This window comes from Mycteria americana, chromosome 15 (assembly GCF_035582795.1).
Source record: "Mycteria americana isolate JAX WOST 10 ecotype Jacksonville Zoo and Gardens chromosome 15, USCA_MyAme_1.0, whole genome shotgun sequence".
Lineage (NCBI taxonomy): Eukaryota > Metazoa > Chordata > Aves > Ciconiiformes > Ciconiidae > Mycteria > Mycteria americana.
In genome coordinates this window covers 5,499,297-5,518,432 of record NC_134379.1, presented here as the reverse complement: position 1 = coordinate 5,518,432, position 19,136 = coordinate 5,499,297, and the positions used below count along the sequence as shown (strand labels likewise).

Below are 19,136 nucleotides of genomic sequence, written 5' to 3'. Positions count from 1 at the left end.
CTGAGGTCTGCTCTCAGCCAAGGGAGACGGGAGGTGCCACAGCAGTGCAAAGTGCCAGGCAGCTTTCGCCCTGGCCAACAGAAGCTGAGATGCCCGTAGGATTACCACGAAGGGGCAGCAAGTTGGGTGGCCACCACCCCTAATGCCCTGTGGAATGGCACTGTAGGACAGGGCCAAGGAGGCGGCTGCCAGCTCAACATCTCGCTTTATTCGTGCATCAACATCACGATCTGTGGCAACCCGGTATGGATTCCTCTGCGGACCGATCGACAACTCGCATGCCTGACTGGACGTGCATACCTTTTAGGAATAAGTGTAGAGGGCAAGATCTGGCAACAGCTCAGGCAGCCCACCCCCCGTGGCGGTGCTCTAAGCAGTAGGTTAAACTGAACAGATGCAAAGAACCACTTATATTTTGAAAAGACTGTATAAACTTGACCCAAAAAAACTTGTTTCAGTGCTTTATCTCATCATCTCCCACAAAGGCTTATGTTCCACCACTAGAAATGATGTTTTCTAGGTATGCACAGGAACCTTGTGGTCTTTACCTGCAGCAAAATGAAAAGAAATGAAAAATCACCTACTAGGAAAAAAATAAGTGAGTTGAATTCACCTGGGCTGCATTCAGCTCCAGAGAGCTTTCAGCAGGCCGGGGATATGCCGTTACGTTTGCTCCCCACTGCCTCCACACAGGCATAGGCAGGACCCTGGGACAGCCGGGGCAAGGGCAGGAGCTGTGCCGTGCCTGGGGCAGGATCTGCATGTGTCCTGCCGTGTTCCTATGCACCTCTGCCCCGTGGGGCCTCTCCACTGGGAGAGAAGGTGCGGGCTCATGTTAGCCAGAACAAGAGCTCGGTAACTCAGCGTGGCTGGCTTTAGCGTGCTGAGTGCTCTTTTCTTTCCCAGTTTCTGCCAAGGCTTAAAGAAGGGGGTTCATTTGGAAGCTGCATGAATAAGCAGTCAAATACTTACAGAGCTGTTTCACTCGATCTTTTGAAGCACTGAAAATAAAGAAACAGGCTTGTTATCTTTTGTATTTCCTGGCCATAGGGATATTTTTACTAATATCTTGCAAGTGCATAATGCCTTCCACCTTAAAATATCTAATATTTCATTTATCTACTGGTAATTCTAAAGCAGGAGGTAGTACGTAGCGGTTCTGTAACAGTGGAAAGCAACACTACAAAGTAGCATAGAAAAGGTAAAAAAACCCCAGGGCATTGCAGCAAAACAATACTAATTTTTTCCTAAGAAACCAGAGCTTTCCATACCTTAAAAATTTTATCTTTTCGAGCCACGATTCCAAAAAGTACCGTGATTGTAACCACCACAGCAGCAGCAATAACAGCCTCCTTGGGAAAAACAGGTTTTTTATCTGTCAAGAGGGAGAGGAGGTTGAATATGTGATAGGTTGGTGCAGTCATATAAAACAGAAGATTGCACAGAACTGTGGAAAGACATATTTCTTTTCCCATGGCTGTCACTACTGATTAGAACTGTTGCTCTCTCTGCTGCCCGCAGACTGCCTGTGTGGAGTAGTCCCCTGGAAAGAAGGGAGCCAAGCCTGTATTTTAGCGAACTGAAGGAAGAATTGAAACGTCAGTCCCTGAAGAAGAAGATCCCCAAGGCACTCTTACACATGGAAATAAGGGTGTGCAGCCGAATCACTGACACGGCTAACGATGCTTTCCTCCCTGTTCCCACAGTGCAGAAATGAGAGGGGCCCGGACAGCAGGTGGGAAATGGATGCCTGGAGGGTCACCTCACCTAGCGTCACCTGTCTGAGGCTTGAGCATCCAGCCCTGCAAGGCCTCCACCTCCCTGCTGTCCACAGAGCTGGAGTCACTTCTGGAGGACAACTACTCTCTCCTGCCTTAAGCAGCTCTTTTGGCTTGACAGAATACTACGGTCAGAGTCAGACGCTTCAAGTAAGACCTAAGGTGCTTTAAACCACACTTGAATGTGCCCTGTCAGTGTGGGAAGTGAGACAGTGGGATGAGCCTACCTCAGGTCATGCTTGCCAAATGCCTTTGAATAACAGGTAGAGCAGGAAAGGCCCTTCCTGGTGCTGTGGTCCCAGGCACAGGTGCAAGGAGAGCTCCTTGCTGTTGCTGTGCCCTCAGAAGTTAACGGGAGGAATTTACCACATTCCACTTACACTTCTTAATATAAATCGATTGCTATCATTATAAAAGAGAATGGAGAGTTACTGTAAAGCTTATTGTTTGGCAGCAGACTTGTTACCTTCAACTATCAGGTGGAAATCCTTTCTCCCCTCTCCCAAAGGAGATTTCACCACGCAGGTGTAGGTCCCGTTGTCAGACTTCTGTACTTTTATGATAGAGAGCTGAAAGACCTCGCTAGTCCGGTACAGCTGGTAACGATCTTGCTGTAGGGTCAAGGTGGTGGTGTTCTTATACCAAGTTGTTTGGGCTTGAGGGTTGGACTTGGCATTGCAGGTCAAAGTAACATCTTTCTCTTCTTCGATTTGGAGGGACTCTTCTCCAGTCAGCTGGGGAGGAACTGTTACAGTAACGCAGTTCAACAGGTCATTAATAATGCTGCTTACTATTTAATACAAAATAAGCTCCCTTTACACATCCCTTGTGCACCTTGTTCAGTGGTGTAACACATCACAGTTGTGCAGCCTTTCATGATCCCTAGGAATCAGCAGGGCAATCAGTGGCAGAGACGGTCACTCTCGTGACTCCTCTGCCCTGACTTGTATCCTTGAGAAAGAATCTAGGTGGAGGCAGGGATATATCCAGAACATCTTCTTACTTAAGGGCCCACCCACTCCCCATAAAAGACGCGTTCGATCAGGCCATAAGCACCACTGTGGAAAGGGAGTGTCTTATCACATGAGTGATCTCCTCCTACATGCATTTTTTCTTGATGAAGACAGCGTACAAGGGTGCAACGCACACCGCCTTCAGCTAGCGCCCAGACACTGAGGTGCTCAGCCTGCGATTTCATCCCACCCCAGCCATTCTGCACAGATATCTACCACTGCAACTCACACTGGACATCCAGGATCACAGACACCTGGACAGACTTGTCCCGTGCCAGCTTGCACGTGAAGGTGACTCCATTGTCGGACTCGGTGACCGGGGATATGCAGATGTTACTGACATTCACTTGATTCCCATCTTTCAGATCCACTTTCCCATCTCCTCGGTACCAGAGCAGCTCCTCAGGCTGGCTGCTGTTCTGTACTAGGCAGGAGAGGGAGACGGGAGGGCCAGGCAAGGTAGACAGGGAGAAGTCAGCAGCGTGGTTATTTATAGACAGTTCCAAACCTGCAAAAGAAGGAGAATGAGGGCACTAAGCATCCTAAGCTGTACCCTTCCCACAAAAGCTGCCCTGCTAGCTTCTCCAAGCCCTCGACCTTGGAGGAGGGACTGAGTTTCAGGCTTCAGTCTAACAGCTGTTTTCAGGTGGGACTTTAGTTTTTGAGACAAGTAGTGTCTTCATCACAAAGCTCCCTTCACAGTTGTTTAAAATAAGTCAGGCTTTTGCAACTGACTGCAAGAACGCCAAAGCCTGACCTGTAATAAGAAAAGGTCTGAAAACCAGCAATGACCACGTAACACGCACAGCAAAAGATCATCCCCACCCTGCCAGTCTTGCTCACTCTCTTGCTGCAAATCACCGCTGCAGCATACCTGTGCCCTCTGGTTTTGTGCCCACAATTTGATACGCTGGTTTTTGGTTGGAACTGAATGCGCTTGAGAATATAAACTAGTTAATCAGCTCCTCAGCCATACCCTGGCTAGTCTGAGTCCAGCTGTTGGAAAGTTGCAGTTTGTCTAACATACAAACCTCAGGACATATTAAATGAAGAACCAGTATGGGAAATAATTTTTTGTTACAGGCTGAAACTCGCTATTGTAGTCTGTGTCATAGATGAATGAACTAAAAATATAGCTCAGACTATAAAGGCACTATAGTCCTGTGAATATAAGAAGCCTGAAGCTCCCTGTCTCTTCCCTGGTATTCCCAGGTGGCCATAGCTATCACACTTTTCACTTCTTGGAGCAGATTTGAAAGCAGTGCAGCTGCTACAATAACGCTGGAAAACGCTGAAGCTTCCCCATTCCCTTCTCTGCTACTCTCAAAATCAGAGGCCAGTTTTTAGACAGTCCTCTGGGGACAATCTCCAGAACATCTGAAAGCTGGGATGCTGGTGTGGCACACCACCCTGGGCACTGCCCAACCCCGGACAGTTTCGTATGTCAGTATGATGGGGCTCAGGCAAAGCCATGACGGATTTTTTCCATTGCTTACCTGTGGCTACGCATGCCAAAAAGCAAACGGCAAGGACAGGCACTTCATAGGGGACTGCAAGGCTGCTTCTCTGCGCCATCTCGGAGGAGCCCAGCTGGCGTCTGTTGGAGAGAGGGTCACAGCGTTGCTGCCTCTGCTCGGGGCTCGCAGGGGGTTAATTGCTTGCTGCCATCAGACACCCTGGGGAGAGCCCTCAAAGACTGGGGACAGGGTCACCAGGGAATAAACTAAGTCAATTTGTTGCAGGACCTTTTCCAGTGCGGAGCAGAATTAAGGGGGTTTTACGTCTCTAATCTCCGTTGCATGAGTTTGTTGTCGCCAATCAGCTGTCTATCTGGGGAACCCATCTCTGGGATGTGTAGCACCGGACTTACCTTGGGAAGAGTCTCTGGAGAGGCTGCTTCTGCTAAGAAATGCACAGCTCTTTCCCTTCCTTATTTATAAGGTCTGAATTTTAATATTTTATGGTAGCTCAGTAAGAAGTGAGTCCATAAAATGGGTTCAAGGCCTCGTTCAATTCCTGGATTTCTGAGCTCCCAGAATACTGAAGAAAAGTATTTGCTGGGCTCTGCTGGCTGTTTTATGAGACTTGCTGAGGCAATGAGTAACTAACGAGAAAGTTCCTGCATCAGCTATAAAGACCTTCAGCCAAAAATAATACCTTTTCCCTCTCAGCTTTCCGGGTGTTCACGACACTGTTTAAAGCCGTAGGAAGTTTGTTCTAGATTATCCTAGAGCAGGAGTAGACTCCGATTTGCCCCTTCCTGCCCAAAGCTCTGTTGCCGTATCCTCCTTTGACTGGAAAATGAGAAAATGCACCGATTCAGACTTTGAACTGCGTGTCGGCAGAGGAGAGAGCAGAGACACTATCCTGCTCACTGGTGTGTACCCCCAGGGTGCTCCTGTGGTTAGCTCAGCCCCTGGGCACGCCCCGACATAGAGCGAGGGTCCCCCCGCTGCTGGGAGAGCTGTGTGCATGGGCTGCGTGTCTGTGGAGGGCACAACTGAAGCACTCGGCTATGGGGAAAACAGCGTCTGAAATTGCCCGTTTATACTTCAGTAGGATGACGGTGATGTGGTTGCAAACGATGGGGTCCTCGCAGCCTCCAGAACGTGTTCTCACCGCTGTCAGTGTCCCCGCAGGCACAGGGCACGTCACTCATCAGGAACTGGCTCAGCAGAGCCATAAAGTGCATTTCACGAGCAGGAGGAGCCTGGGACACATCCCCGGCATTTTCTTCGCCTGTAGACGCAGTGGCCCAGCTCAGCGGCGCCGAGGTGGGCAGGAGGGCTGGCTGTACGCAGAGAGCACACGAGCGTACAGCGCTATTTATTTGTGGGACTGTTGCAAACATGGGCCACCTTTGAGTGTTTCTTAATATAACTTTTTCTGTGCTCATTGGTTTACCCTTAAAACTAACAGGGAATCATTTTCAGTTAAAAAAATACATGTGTACCAAAGTCCCTTAAAGAGACAGTATTCAGCCTGCCTTCTGGAAGACTGCTGTTTTAGAAATTAGTGTCCAGCCTTTAACTCACTTTTTACCTTCAAGCTCAATTTAAGACATTTTAAGAAATAAATTTAGCTTCTTCCACCATTTTTAGGAAGTTATATGTCCTGTCCTTGCAGCATTCAGTTAAATGTTGGCTTATGTTTCAGTACAAACTTCAATCAAAATGCTCTTCCTAAGAGTAAAGTGATCTTTGTGGTTTGGTATTAAGTTGGGTTGAAATAGAGAGAGAGGCAAAGGAACGGGCTGGGAAACGGCTCGTGTGCTCCTGCCAAGATGTGAGCCAAAGGCAGGAGAGCACGGGGAGGTTTGTGCTCCCTCTGGTCACTGCGTTGCAATGATAATCCAGGAGAAGGAGGTGTTTAGAGTAAGTGAGGATGTAAAGAATGAAAGTATGGAGTTTTGGGGTATTTTTTTAGCCTAGAAATTAGAGTAAGGGAAAAGATTGTCAGACAACGGCTGTTCTGTGGTGGGTTTGTCACGATGCAAGGCACAGCATCAAGTGGGACTTGTAGCGGATTGATGCACGGACTCCGATCGAGGGGTAAATCGAAGACCCTTTATTGAAATATTACATGGCTTATATACTTTCTAATTGTTTGTACATGCGCTACTGAGAGAACTCTTATTGGTTTATATGTCTTGTTCACACGTCCTTCATGCATCCCTTCAGCTAATACGATTGGTTATCTTTTTGCAACTTTACAGTTCCTTTCTTCACAACAAAAAATCACGCGCTTGCTTATCTCCCACTCCTGCTCCTCATACACAGCCTCCTACCCTCGGACATGACCTGGACCCTCAGTACTTCAATCTTGTTAACCCTTTCACTCCCGCTATGCCTAATTCCTCCTCAGGGACCTGGGAAAAATTCTGTTCCAGGTTTGCGGCCGGTCTGTGACGGACAGCAAGTTGTCAGGTTCATCTGGTTTACGTTTTTTAAATGAAGGCAATGGCAGCATCCTGTTTTGCAATGGGCTTTGAGATCTGCTGAAGAAAGAAACTAGAAAAGGAAGGTGTTACTTGGCCAGAGGCACTGAAAGGCAGCGTTTTTCAACTGATAAGAATTACTTTCGTAATCACTTTTTACACTTTTCTTTTTATACAGGGCGTAATTGTCTTGTGGGTGTCTAATTACTGAGGTCTAGAGTTTTGTGGGTTGCGTTATCCACCTTTCCATTACGCTTAGGAAGGATGTAAACCTCATGTTCCAGAATGTAAAGCAGCCACTAATGACTCAGACTGGGAGGAACCTCTTCAGTGAGGCAGATACTCCGTAAGTCTCCACAGCAAAGGATCCAGCCCTCTTGATTGAGGTATCTGGATCGGGCACTGTCACGGCTGGATTAGACAGACCAGAGCCAGAGTAATCCACCACACCGGTTCCTGCTTGTCATCCTTATGGCAACAGTGGACCAACAAACCCAGAATAAGACTGCTGTTAAATATAGCTCTGAACAGCCCCAAAGGGAATTAATTAATAAACACCAGTCTATTTCTGGGTGTAATCCAAGCCTTAGAAACCTGAGAAGATTTAGAACATGATAGAAATTGGGCAGGAGTTTCTTTTCCACTGGGTCTCTTAACCTCCGACTCCAAACTTCACAGCAGTTTGAGTTCCACTTGGTTATCCTCAGTGCCTGCAGGGGTAGGGAGCACAACTCATAATCCCCTGCATTTCCTCACTGGCAGTCGAGAACTCGATTCATATTCAGCAGCATTGTGAGGGCTGAAGGTTGCTCTTGGAGTTTGGGGCATAGCAGGATCTGCACAGATGTGTGGAAGCTGGGGATCGTATCTATGGCTTGGTTTGTCAGGCAAACAATGCCTGTAACATGGCTGTAATCCCGCTCCAGAAAACATGTTTCTGCAACAGCGCCCGAGGCTCTGCTCAAAGGCTGCTCCTGTCTTCCTACTCATTGTGGTTCCCCACTCCTAATCCCTTTTTAATATGTGGTGCTACGTATTTTGCAACACTTCCATTGTTGAAGAATGATTGTAACACCCAAACCCACTGTCTCCGCTTGCCAGATATCTGGGCTGGAAAGAGAGGCTGTCAGGGAATGCAACTTGAACTTATTCAGCACTCCTGTTCCCTCCCACAAAACCTATTTTTCCCAAGTATAAAGATTATGGAGATGTGATGTGCCCTGATTTCTCAGACTCCCAGCCCATACCTCACGAATTTTCCACTGTTGAGATGGACAGATCTCAAGTATTTTTTTCATAATTTTGTTAATAATTCTATTTTCCGATGGTCCTTCTATAGAAGGTCCCACACTATGCCATTGAATGCAGAGGAATGATAAGTGATTTTTATTCTTGGGAAGGAATAAGAAGAATGAAGAGCCCTAAATCAGTGAATATTTTGAAATTTTAAAATAAGTTGCTTAGAGGGCATTAAACATTCAGATGAAAAGTAGGCATTAATGAACAAACAGACCCTGAGATAAGCACAAGAGAAGCCTTCAGGAAGGTAAAGCTCCAGCACAAGTGTTGGGCACGGATGCCATCTACTGGATACCCACCCACGGGAGCTGGCAGCCCTGCGGGCCAGCGTCCGGGAGGGAGGAAAGTCACCTTCTGTGAGCCCTGCAAACAGGATGAGATCCCTGTGGTCACCATTGCAGAAGCTCAGAGGCAGTAAATGCTGTGGAAGACTAAAGCAATGCCACACTCCCGGAGAGGTCAACCTCAGAGGAGGAGGAGGATGCATTTCTGAGATGGTAATTCCCCTCGTGTTTTTCACCTGCGCTATGGGAAGTCCCCTGCGGAGTCTGTGCTCCTAGTGATGCAACAAGGAACCATATCCTGGGCTTTTACTGATATTGCTATACTCACATTTCTCTTTCAGAAGTGTGAGTAAATTAGGCTCGGAGAACCTCAGTCATCACTTTAAACAATTGCTCCTGGATCTTTTAAACTCTCCCGCTTTGAAGTGAGTGCAAGAAACGGAACCATGTTCCAGGAAGGCAAGTCTAACCCTTAATCAAGAGCGTCGAGGCACTTGCCAGCGTTTTCTGTGCAGTGAAGAAAGGACTGTAGAAACTCTTAGGACTGTGCGTGAAAGCCCCACCAAATCGCTGCAGTGCAGTATGCACGGCTGTCTGTTACCAGCAGTCAGCACTCTTTCCTAGCTGCTCTGGGTTACATCCAGCACTGGTGGGTGCCTACAGTCATCAATCTTGACGTAGAAGACTGAAGATAGTACACTAGTGTGGCCGTTGCTATCCGACTCCGAGAAATATGGTCCCAAATAAAAGGAAATGTGGAAAGAACTTGGCATTAAATTAGCAATATAAGTCCCTTGCAGGAGATAAAAGTGACTTATCTGCATTAAATTCCACTTAAATGTTGGCCCTTGTAGTTTCCCATCTAGGGAGTCCTGGTTAGTAGCGTTCAGCTTTCACATCTAGCAGTGCTCGGGGAAATTAATACTATTAGTCTTTGCTTTGCATCATCCGCTCATGAAACTCCATTTTCTACCTGATCGAACCAATTTGCAAGGCGGTCTCCTGCCTCAGCCACGGGGTAAGACTGTATCGTAGCAGTGATTATCTGCCAGGTTCCCATGACTTTGTTCTTTTTCTGGACAGAAAACATGCCTCTGCCAGTGATGGGCTGGACTTCAAGGGGGTTTTGTTTCTTCTGGGAAACAAAAATGAGGATGATGGTAAGCTGGGTGCCTGTTTCTTGCCTGATTTCGATGCTCTCTCATGGCCAATACGGGACATTCCCTAGCAGTATTCCCAGATCTGCTTCTCTTTCAAGACTGTATTCTGCTGTGGCTGCTCTACAGCCTGGACCTCGGATATTTTTGTCTACCTAGGAACTTTCATCACCAGTGGGATTTCTTGGAAGTGCTCTGCTGGAAAACCAAGTGCTGATTTGATCTTGTGAAGTGCTGCCAAACGATATTAGCAGTTTTAACTTCCCTGCTGTGGCGTCATCCCTCGTTCCCTCTGCGAGGAATCTGCAAAGACTGAGCTGCTCCATCTTGCCAGTTCATGGGGAACCATTTGCTGCCAGTCTTCAGGAGGAAACCGCACTCCTTCTCCACGGCTGGAACCACTGCAGGGAGTGTCGTAAGGCAAAAGCCACAGCCCCTGAGTAACCACCTTCTCGAGTGCCAGGGCTGCAGCTCTCAGCACGCACGAGTGCAGGGCAGAGCTGAGGAGGAGGAGGAGGAGGAGGCTTCTTGCAGGTCAGTCCCTAATCTATGGACTTTCTCACCTGGGGATCGGGATCCGGAAGGCAGAGCTCTCTTAGGTTGGCCCAAAGAAGTGTGAAGGTTTTGTTGTTACTGGCTGCTGAGAAAATAAGTGGATGACTCATCAGTCTTCTGCCACATGCTGCTTTTACAATTGGTTTGTTGAAATTCCAGACAACTGGGCTTTTATCAGCTAAAAAGGGAAATGAGCTCAGTTACTCTGTGTAAATCCAGAGCAATTTATTTGTAGACTGAGGACTTAAAGCTATGTAACGGTGATCACTTTTGAGACAGCCAAATTTCCTCTTGATGTTCCTTCTCCCTTTTGGTTTAAGAACATCCTGATGACCAAGCTCTTTTGGCTTTTCCAGTTTAATTAGATCTGGGGCATCTTTTTGATGGATAATCCCTGTTCCCTGCTTGTCCTTCTCCTAATGACTGTGCGGCGCAGATGAGCCCCAAGAAAGAGAAGCCAATTTACTCTCCTTTTCCTCGGGGCCCTTTTGATGCTGTACCACGCTTGGCTTACACAAAAGTTTGCATCATCTGATCTCTCACGCAAAGGATCCCAGAATGCAGTGAGATGAAAGAGTCATACCACTGACAGTTTCCCTGAAAATCAGTTTTATGTGCTAGACTTGGAGCTTGTGTCTGCAACAGGAAATGCCAGAGCTGGGAAGCAGATGTGTACATGAGATACTGCTGAAAAGTTAAACAGGAATCGACAGGAATCTGCTGTCGGAGATGGCCACTTTCAACGTTTTATGGACTGCAACGCAAGTTCTGCTTGTTATTCCTTATCACCTCGCCTGCCTCAAAAAAGGAATTAGCAAAGATCTGAATGGAGGAAACCCCGAAGTACTATTTATGTATCTTCTCAGGCACACCGTTCTGCAGCAGCTCGCCATACAGCAACGCGCAATACAAAACATCAAACGGTGTTAAAATGTCTTTAATCCCCCGGAGGTCTGGTCTGAGCTGGTAGCACAGTCAGGGCAGGCCACACGCGCTTCCCTCCAGGAAGACAGGCACTGGGAGCGGCACTTTGGCCCCTGTGAACTGCAGCTTGTCACTGTGCCAAGGCAAGAGGCCAGCCTGCTCCTTCCACCTCCGGCCACGTTTGTGTTTTGTGTTTAGGCTTTATCTTTTGGAGGGGATTCTGCTGCAACAGCGTGTCGTGACACCCCTCCGAGGTACGTGGAGCATCGCCATGCACTGGTCTTTGCCCCCCTGTATGCAGTAACTCGGTCTTGGATTATCATTCCTATCTGCCGCGCCGGTGAACGTCGTGGACAGGCTCCGTGGGCCCCTGCCCTGCTCCTGCGGGGACCTTCGGGAGGGGAAATACTGAGCGTGGAAAGCCAAAAGCCGCTTTCTCCCGAGGAGGGGAAGAAAAATCACCTCTTCGGGGAGCGTCAGGCGGTTCTCGCCGCCTCCCCGCGCTCCTTGCTCAGCCCCCGCGGCACTGAGCCCGCGCCGGGCCGAGCCGAGCCGGGGGCAACGCGGGCCGCAGCAGCGGCGCGGCCCGCAGGGGGCGCCGCGGAGCTTCGCGACGTCCCACCCCATGGTGACGCAGCGCTCCCTACCGCCTCTCATTGGTCCCTCGCCGCCTCGCCCTAGCGGCTCCTCCCCCCCCGAGCCGTCGCTCATTGGCGGGCGGCGGAAGGAGCGCCCGCCCGTGGGTGGGGCGAGCGCCACCGCCTCCTCCCGCTGCCCGGCGGCTCCGCGGAACGGCGAGGCCGGGCGTGCGGCGGGGCCATGGCGAGCGCGGCGCGGGGGCTCGGCCGGCGGCGGGGGCCGCTGCTCCCGCTCCTCTGCGCGCTGCTGCTGGGGTCGGCCCGCGCCGCCCACATCAAGAAGGCGGAGGCGGCGGCGCCCGGCGAGGCGCTGCGGTACCTGCACTCGGCCGAGCTGGGCGAGGCGCTGCGGGCGCTGGCGGCCGCGGCCCCTCCGGGCCTGGCGCGGCTCTTCAGCATCGGCAGTTCGGTGGAGGGGCGGCCGCTGTGGGTGCTGCGCCTGACGGCGGGGCTGGGGCCGGAGCGGGCCGGCGAGGAGCCCGGCGGCGCGGCCCTGCCCGGCCGGCCGCAGGTGAAGCTGGTGGGGAACATGCACGGGGACGAGCCGCTGGCGCGGCCGCTGCTGCTCCGCCTGGCCCAGGAGCTGGTGCGGGGCTGGGCCGGCGGCGAGGCGCGCATCGGCCGCCTGCTCAACGCCACCGACCTCTACCTGCTGCCCAGCCTCAACCCCGACGGCTTCGAGCGCGCCCACGAGGGCGACTGCGGCGGCGGCGCGGAGGGCGGCCGGGAAAACAGCCGCGGCCGCGACCTCAACCGCAGCTTCCCCGACCAGTTCGGGGCCGCCGAGCCCGACCTGGAGCCCGTGCCCGAGGTGCGAGCCCTCATCGCCTGGATGCGCCGCAACAAGTGAGTGCGGGCCGGCCCGGCCCCCGCCCGGTCCCCCCCTGCCCGGCACGGCCAGCCCCGCGCTCCGGGGAGAGGGAGACCCTGGGCTCCGCTCCCTGGGGGCTTCAGCTCGCTTTCAGCCTTTCCCAGTGCTTCCCAGCAGGGCTTGGGCCGGGGGGGGAAAGCCATTTCCCACCTGTTTCTCCCCAGCCTGCCTCCTGCGCTGGGTTGGCCCGTTTTCACACCCGGGGACAGTCCTGCACCCGGTGACTGGGCTAACCCGCATGCTGGGCGGTGTGTGCAGGGGAGCGGTTCGGTGGCTGCGGTTTGCCGTGCACCTGCTGAGGAGCCGCGCTCACAGCCCGTGCCCTGCACGCACCCGGGTGCTCCCGGCCTCCGTGGCCATCTGCGTGTCTCCTTGCTCCAGGAGCTCGCAGCTGGAATCTTCTCCTTGTCTTGAGCTTGTCTGTAGGTCTTGCTCTTGGGACCGATAACGCTTTCACCGTGAGCTGCGGGATGCTTAAAATATTCAGGGTTAAGCGTATAACTGGTCTCTGTACAAACATGTTAACAGAGTTGTGTTGAACAGGCCTTCCCCCCCATCTTTGTGTTTCATGGAAAATTCCCTGGATTTAGCAATAATGCTCTGCAGCAGCATTTCCAAATACAGGCCCTGCTCCTGCGGCCTTCTTCCCCGTCTGTCCTGTCGAAGCATGCAGGACCGAGCCTTAAGCACCCATGCTGAACCCTTAGGCTCTTTGCTATGCCCAGAGTGGGGTAGCCCAGGCGGGGAGACGGCGCCTGTGAAGCCCCGCTCCGGAAAGCGCAGTGGCCAGGCTGGGCACTGTCTCTTCATTTGCTGTGTGTTTTTCTTTAGAAAACTATGGAAGGTCCAAACCACTTAGGTCAATGCAACCAACCGTGTGAAGTTGTGCAGAGAAAGCCAGAATACAAAGCCTGATCGGATACGAGCAGTGCACTGAAACAAACTGTGGCCCTCTTCCCAAAGTGGGGATGGAGAGGGAAATGGACAGGGGATGGCTGACGGCCGTGGTGCGCTGTAGGGCTGTTGGTTGGACCCAACCAGGACACACAAAGTTCAGCATCATATGATGTTTGCCCAGTTTCAGGGAACAAAATTTGCTTGGAAGAACTGTCTTTATTAAAACTTGGTGGATGGCGGTGCCCCCAGGGATTATTGCTCTAGAGGAATTTCATGAACTGCACCAGTAATTTGTTTGTTTTAAGGATCCTTTAGGACGGCTCTGATGCAGCAGTTTGCACCAAAATCCCTCCAGACTTAGTTACTAGGGAAACTCACGCACATTCTTAATACCATTTTCAAAATACTTTGGGCTTTTTTTTTTTTTCTTTTCGCAAGTGTTTGAGGTGAAATTTGCATGTAAGCCAGGGTGAAGCAGGAAGAACGCGGTGCTTTGTGCATCCCTCTGCCTGGCAGCACCACTGGTACAATTGTTAGACTAACATAACCACTGATATAAAAATGAATGGGTAAACAGAACTGCAAACAGGCCGTTTGATTAAAAAAAGAGATAGTGGGTGTAATGCAATTCGCGTGCGCTATTTTAAGTAAGGCAAAGGTATTGGTCATGTTACTTCTGCTCAGAAACTAAATCCCATTCGACCAAATGAGAAGGAGAGCTTTTTTTCCCGTCAGTGCTGTATTTGGTGGAAAGAGGAAGAGCAGAGACAATGACCTTTGGGATTCATTGAAATGCTTATGCTGCCTGTGACCAAATTTAAGTGTGATGTAGGGCATGCCGTGCTATATTTTCTGACTTGGGATTTTAACAGCTCTGTCACATCCACATTTTATTTATGCAAGTCGGTTCTGTTGTACATACCAAGCGTTGCTCAAAGCTTGACTAAGAGCCACGTACATCGCTTTACGCGCAGGGCACTGCTTGTCTGTCACGGAGTTTGAGCGCTCTATCTTAGGCTGAAGAAAGAAACTTGTTTCCTCTCCAGTAGTGCCAGATGTCAGTTTGGGGAGTGAATAAACTAGTCCCGAGAGTTGGTTTATTGCAAAAATCTGCTGACTTCCCCAACGTGCTCCCACTTGGACGGTGTTCAGACTCTCTGACAATCCTGCTCGCTGTGTTGGAGGCTGGCATTAATATGAGGGGATGCGTCTCCCAGGACAGTGTATCTTTTTGTCCAACAGTAGCCCAGCTCTGTGTCAGACCAGTGCGTATCTGTTAACGTAACCTTGGTGTAGCTGCGGCTCCACAGTTCTCCCTGCACGGGGCTGATGGAGCAGGGTCTGATCGCTTCCTCTTCCAAAGTAGCGTTACTGCTGGGCAGCTCGTCCAGTGGGTGCAGTTTGCCTCGTTCATCCCAAATACAGTTTGGAGGCTCCTGAGAACACAGTTTGGGTGGGAAGGCAGCAGAATAACTGGTTGGGCGACTGTAGCTGGCTTCCTGTTGAAATTGTTCCAGTATGACTCTTTCTTTTTCTTCTTTTCATCCTTCCCAACCCCAGGTTTCTCCTCTCTGGCAATCTTCATGGTGGCTCAGTGGTTGCAAGCTATCCTTACGATGACTCTCCCATGCATAAGCCCACAGGAGTCTACAGTAAATCAGCCGATGATGAAGTGTTCAAATATTTGGCAAAAGCTTATGCGTCACATCACCCCATAATGAGAACTGGCAAACCCAATTGCCCTGGCGAGGAGGAAGAGACCTTCCAAGACGGCATCACAAATGGTGCCCAGTGGTACGATGTGAAAGGTAAGCGGTGCTGGTGAATCGCTCTAACTCTGCTACTTCACCTAACAGAGTGTCTTACAGAAATAGTTTCTTGCTCCCGCTGAGAACTGACATCCAAACCAGTGGTGGTTATCACAGAGGAGAGGACGGTGGGTGAAGTGATATTTTTAGCTTTGAACGTGTTCTAGCTTGAAATAAAGGGAAGTGGCATCACAGGCACACCAGTAAGTGCTTGATGAATCACAGCTTGGGAGATGTTCGTAGGGAATAGATCACAGCAAACTGGAGGGTTCTTCCTGACCCTGTTAGGTGCCGGAGAGTTATCTTGCACGTGGGAGGCTTCATTTGCCAAATGAACTGTCATTACGTCTCCAGGGGGTTACTAAATTTTGGTACAGGAAAGAGGAAACTATTGTTAAAGGTATTAAACCAATGCCAGTATTCTGTGAGGTTTTTTTAACCTCTAAACTTGTAATTTTGTAAATTATTATAGAATAGCGTACTGTAAAACTATGTAAAATGCTTTAAACGCGTGGTCTGAACTAACCTAGCTGCTCTTGCCGGAAGCGGGGTAGGGAGCTTTTCTATGAACTGCTCTGCTGTTAGACCTGTGCAGAGGGTGACAACCAGCACAGCCTGTTCTCATCCACCGGTGCGGTGGGATCTAGAAGGGATCCAAAATTTGGCCTGCTGGGACTTCGAGGGGAGCTCCTGTTCCCTCCATTCGGCAGCTGCACTGGGAGGTGATCTGAATATAAGCAAATTACCTCCTGGTGCCACCACTCTGCTGGTGTGGAGGTGGCTGGCCTGGCTCAGCCACGCTGTGAGCTGCTCTGTGTGCGTTGGTTTTGCTGAAAATGGGATTTAAAGGACAGTTTATGTGACAAGATGCTCTCATGGAAAAGGCTCTGTGGGGAAGAGAAATCTTGGCTGTGTCATTAGAAGAAGTTACACCATTGCCGTGCCCCCACAGCGGATGTTGTACAACCATGGCCTCGCCAGACAGTGCAGAAACTTCTGTGGTGAGGACACAACAAAAACCATGCATAAATGATCTGAAGAAGTTGCGTTGCTTTACTGCACCTGGACTGCTCTGCTTTCCCTCACGCTAGGGCTGAGGGATGGTGGCAGGAGTGCCAAGCAAGCAGTGACATCGAATGTTGTTTATCCTTCAGAGCTTACAGCTTAACAAACTCTAATAAGACGGTGTCTTTCCAAAACGTGGGCTTCAGAGCTGACTCCTATCACAACCCTGCATCCACCTTGCTTGGGAAGGAGGGAGAAGGATGCAGTATTGGGCCTGAACACATCACCTCTGCTGGAAGAGGAAGTCTTGATTTCAGTAGTGGCTGAATCATTCCCCAGGATTTCACTGGTCAAATAAGATGATGTGGTCAAATAAGATGCTGTTTGACCTCTTTCTCTAGCAGCTGTCTCCTTCCCTCCACCCTACTGAGCACACCAGCCCTGCTGTTTGCTGGCTCAAGGTTCACTCCGCTGCTGTGGAAAGTCCAGCAGGAGGAAGGTTTGTGTAATCTGGTGAATTTGCTTACGAGGGAACAGGATATCCTGGATGATCTGTGCTGCCTTGTTCTGGTGGCAGTTGTTATCAGCAAACATCTCAGTCGGGAGGTTTGTTAGGTGCAGCTCTAAGGTTTTCTGCCCTTGTAGTGAGGTGGGATGGGTGTGCTCTGAAGGGAAGGTGGTTCCAGAGCTTTGGGCCTGGATTCCTGTGTGCCCAGTGAGCAGCATTTTTTGCTGCAGTGTTAACTTCTTCATCCTCCTGCTAGGATGTGAAACTGGCTAGTGGCTGTGGCACTGGTGAGCGAGTCTTTCGGGCTGCCTTTGCCTTGTCAGTGAGCAGAGCAGAGGTTTCACCTACTTTCCTTTCACAGCAAATGGCAAGGTGTGAACTGAAGACCAGTTTGCTCTGTGCTGCCATCACTGTGCTTTATACTCTGTCCAACAGCCTCCAGCCTCTGCAGAAACAAACCTTTTTGCCGTGACAAGCCACGGTCTCGGCCTCAGCGCTGATGACCGTCAACAATTCATGGGCAGAGATTATAGGGAGGGTGCACTGACACTAACTCTCAGAATAAAGCATTGCTGAGGTTGGCAGACCTGTGCAGTTTCTCCTCTAAGCGGTAGTTAACGTCTCATTGCTGTTGAAGATGCACACGTGGAGGGTGATGGCAGCCCTTGGAGCACCTCCCAGACTGAGGAGTTCAGGTAAAGTGTAGCCCGCAGGAGCCGATATCCAGGGAAGAGCATGGGTGAACTAACAGATACCGCAGAGGCCAGGACGTGTATTTTTGATGTTGTGTGAAGCTACTGTGTCCCTTCAGGGTTTTAGGTGTTAGCGTTTATATTTTTAGTGGTGGATGAAGAGCAGGCAAAGGGGAGTAGTTGTATGCAGTGTGTGACAGAAGTGGCAAAACCACCATGGTGGCTGTATTGAGTCATCAGACTCGCTCACCTCTGTGCCAAGGACTGCTGAGGCTTGTGCTTGGACCAGGAAGCCTTTCCCAGTGATTGCAGAATTTAAATGTGTGGTAAAATGAGGCTGAGGAAATCCCAGTATCCTGCAGGAGCTCCCTGGGCTGAGCTGAGCTTTAGAGATAACCAGAGCACGCAGTTCTGTGAACCGTGCAGGGCACACACGTGTGGCCTGCAGATCAGGTTGTGCCAGGAGAGACTGCAGGCTCCAAGTGAACTAAAGCCAGGAAAAACAAAGAAATGAGAACATAATGTCTCAACAGGTGGAAAATTTCCTGCCACGTTTTATCATGTGAAATCAAACATGCCAGAAATCCAACTGCTACGGGATTCATTGTCCCGGAGTTACCAGTTCAGATTTATGCTGGTGCCAGACCCCATTAACTTTCATTTGAGTTTGCAAACAATCTCTTGTGTCTGTCAAAGCGAGGTGGCAAGTACAAACCATTGGAGTAATTGTTAAGGTCAAGTGTGCACAGAGGAAGATGGCTCTCCGCCAGACGGCTGAATTTGGCTTCTGCATTCCAGCTGCCATAGATAAGCATGTCTGTGACTGGGGATGCTTTTTAGAGGCTATCTCTGTTGTACATGCTCTTACTGCTCCTTCCTTTTTAGCCTCTGGAGGTTTTAACTACCAAGTGGCTGGTTCAGATCAAGAAAATACATGCAGGTCTGGGCTGGTGTATAGTCCAGGTGATGCTTGGAAAGTGGTTAAGAAACTGTTTAAGTCTTATCTGTGGGAAGGACATGCTTGCCTTTACTTTTGTAAAGAGCCCAGTTCAGAAACTGAATTCAGTGTAACATTCAATAGGGTATTTTGTGGGCAGCCTTGGAAGGCCTTGTCGTTATTTGCAGTCCCTTCCTAAAAATTATTTTCCTTGCTAGTTTAACTCTCGGATGTCCAAGTGTTTGAGATGTTTCTGGTGTCTACCGGAAGGCACTTCTCAGGTTGAAAGTGGATTTAGGTTACGTGTGTGCTTACTAGGTTGTTTTGACTGTGGTTACTAGCCACACTGAGCTTCCGAACAGCTTTTAGTGGCATCAAACTCGGAGCAATTAAAATGAGTGCTGAGAACAGCAGGTGCTCATGGCATCACTGTGGTGGCCTCTGTTTCCTGGGCACGGCAGAAAGCGGTTGCACAGTGTGAGCTCTGGTAGAAGTTTTCAGCCATGTCTTTCAGGGATATGCACAATTAGCTGCCCCTATGTGTTTGTGCTTTCATAAAATTCTTATTGCAAATTTTTCTTTCTTCTTGAGAAAAGTATTGGCTTGATGGTTCGAGGGTCTGATGCCTCTTTTCACATCTAAACATGAACTGCTGGGCAGTGCTGTGGTGGTGCGGCTCATGGGAAGACTCTGCCCTCCTCTTTGAGAGAGCCCGGGAAGGCTGCAGGGCTGTGCTGCTCTGGGCTGTGTGATGCAGCTGCTGGAGTTGGAGGCTGAACCCTCACCTCCTCTGAGTTTTAATGATTTCAAACTAATGGACCAAAACATTCCTC

The 19,136-nt window shown here is 50.0% G+C and overlaps 2 protein-coding genes across 2 annotated transcripts in view; one reads left to right on the top strand and one right to left on the bottom strand.

The window, feature by feature from the left end:
- Window positions 1–968: 968 nt before the first annotated feature.
- TMIGD1 (transmembrane and immunoglobulin domain containing 1) lies at window positions 969–4,366 on the bottom strand. The gene is made up of 5 exons (XM_075518212.1): window positions 4,288–4,366; window positions 3,021–3,299; window positions 2,245–2,523; window positions 1,272–1,375; window positions 969–1,001 (listed from the first exon to the last, which is right to left on the bottom strand). The coding sequence occupies exons 1-5, from the start codon at window positions 4,364–4,366 to the stop codon at window positions 969–971; spliced, it is 774 nt and encodes a 257-aa protein (XP_075374327.1).
- Window positions 4,367–11,700: 7,334 nt separating this feature from the next.
- The window catches only part of CPD (carboxypeptidase D), a 28,074-nt gene continuing 20,638 nt past the window's right edge, over window positions 11,701–19,136 (top strand). The window contains exons 1-2 of the mRNA XM_075518354.1: window positions 11,701–12,431; window positions 14,914–15,161. Coding sequence (XP_075374469.1) covers window positions 11,767–12,431; window positions 14,914–15,161 — 913 coding nt within the window. The 5' untranslated portion in view covers window positions 11,701–11,766. The remainder of the gene's footprint in view (window positions 12,432–14,913; window positions 15,162–19,136) is intronic.

Bases quoted from the DNA above. Each gene is read 5' to 3' on its own strand.
- TMIGD1 (XM_075518212.1), bottom strand. From the start codon at position 4,366: ATGGCGCAGAGAAGCAGCCTTGCAGTCCCCTATGAAGTGCCTGTCCTT. The intron at 3,300-4,287 runs GTAAGCAATGGA...CTTCTTTTGCAG, and splicing joins TTTGGCATGCGTAGCCACAG to GTTTGGAACTGTCTATAAAT. The intron at 1,376-2,244 runs GTAACAAGTCTG...CCCTCTTGACAG, and splicing joins TTTCCACCTGATAGTTGAAG to ATAAAAAACCTGTTTTTCCC.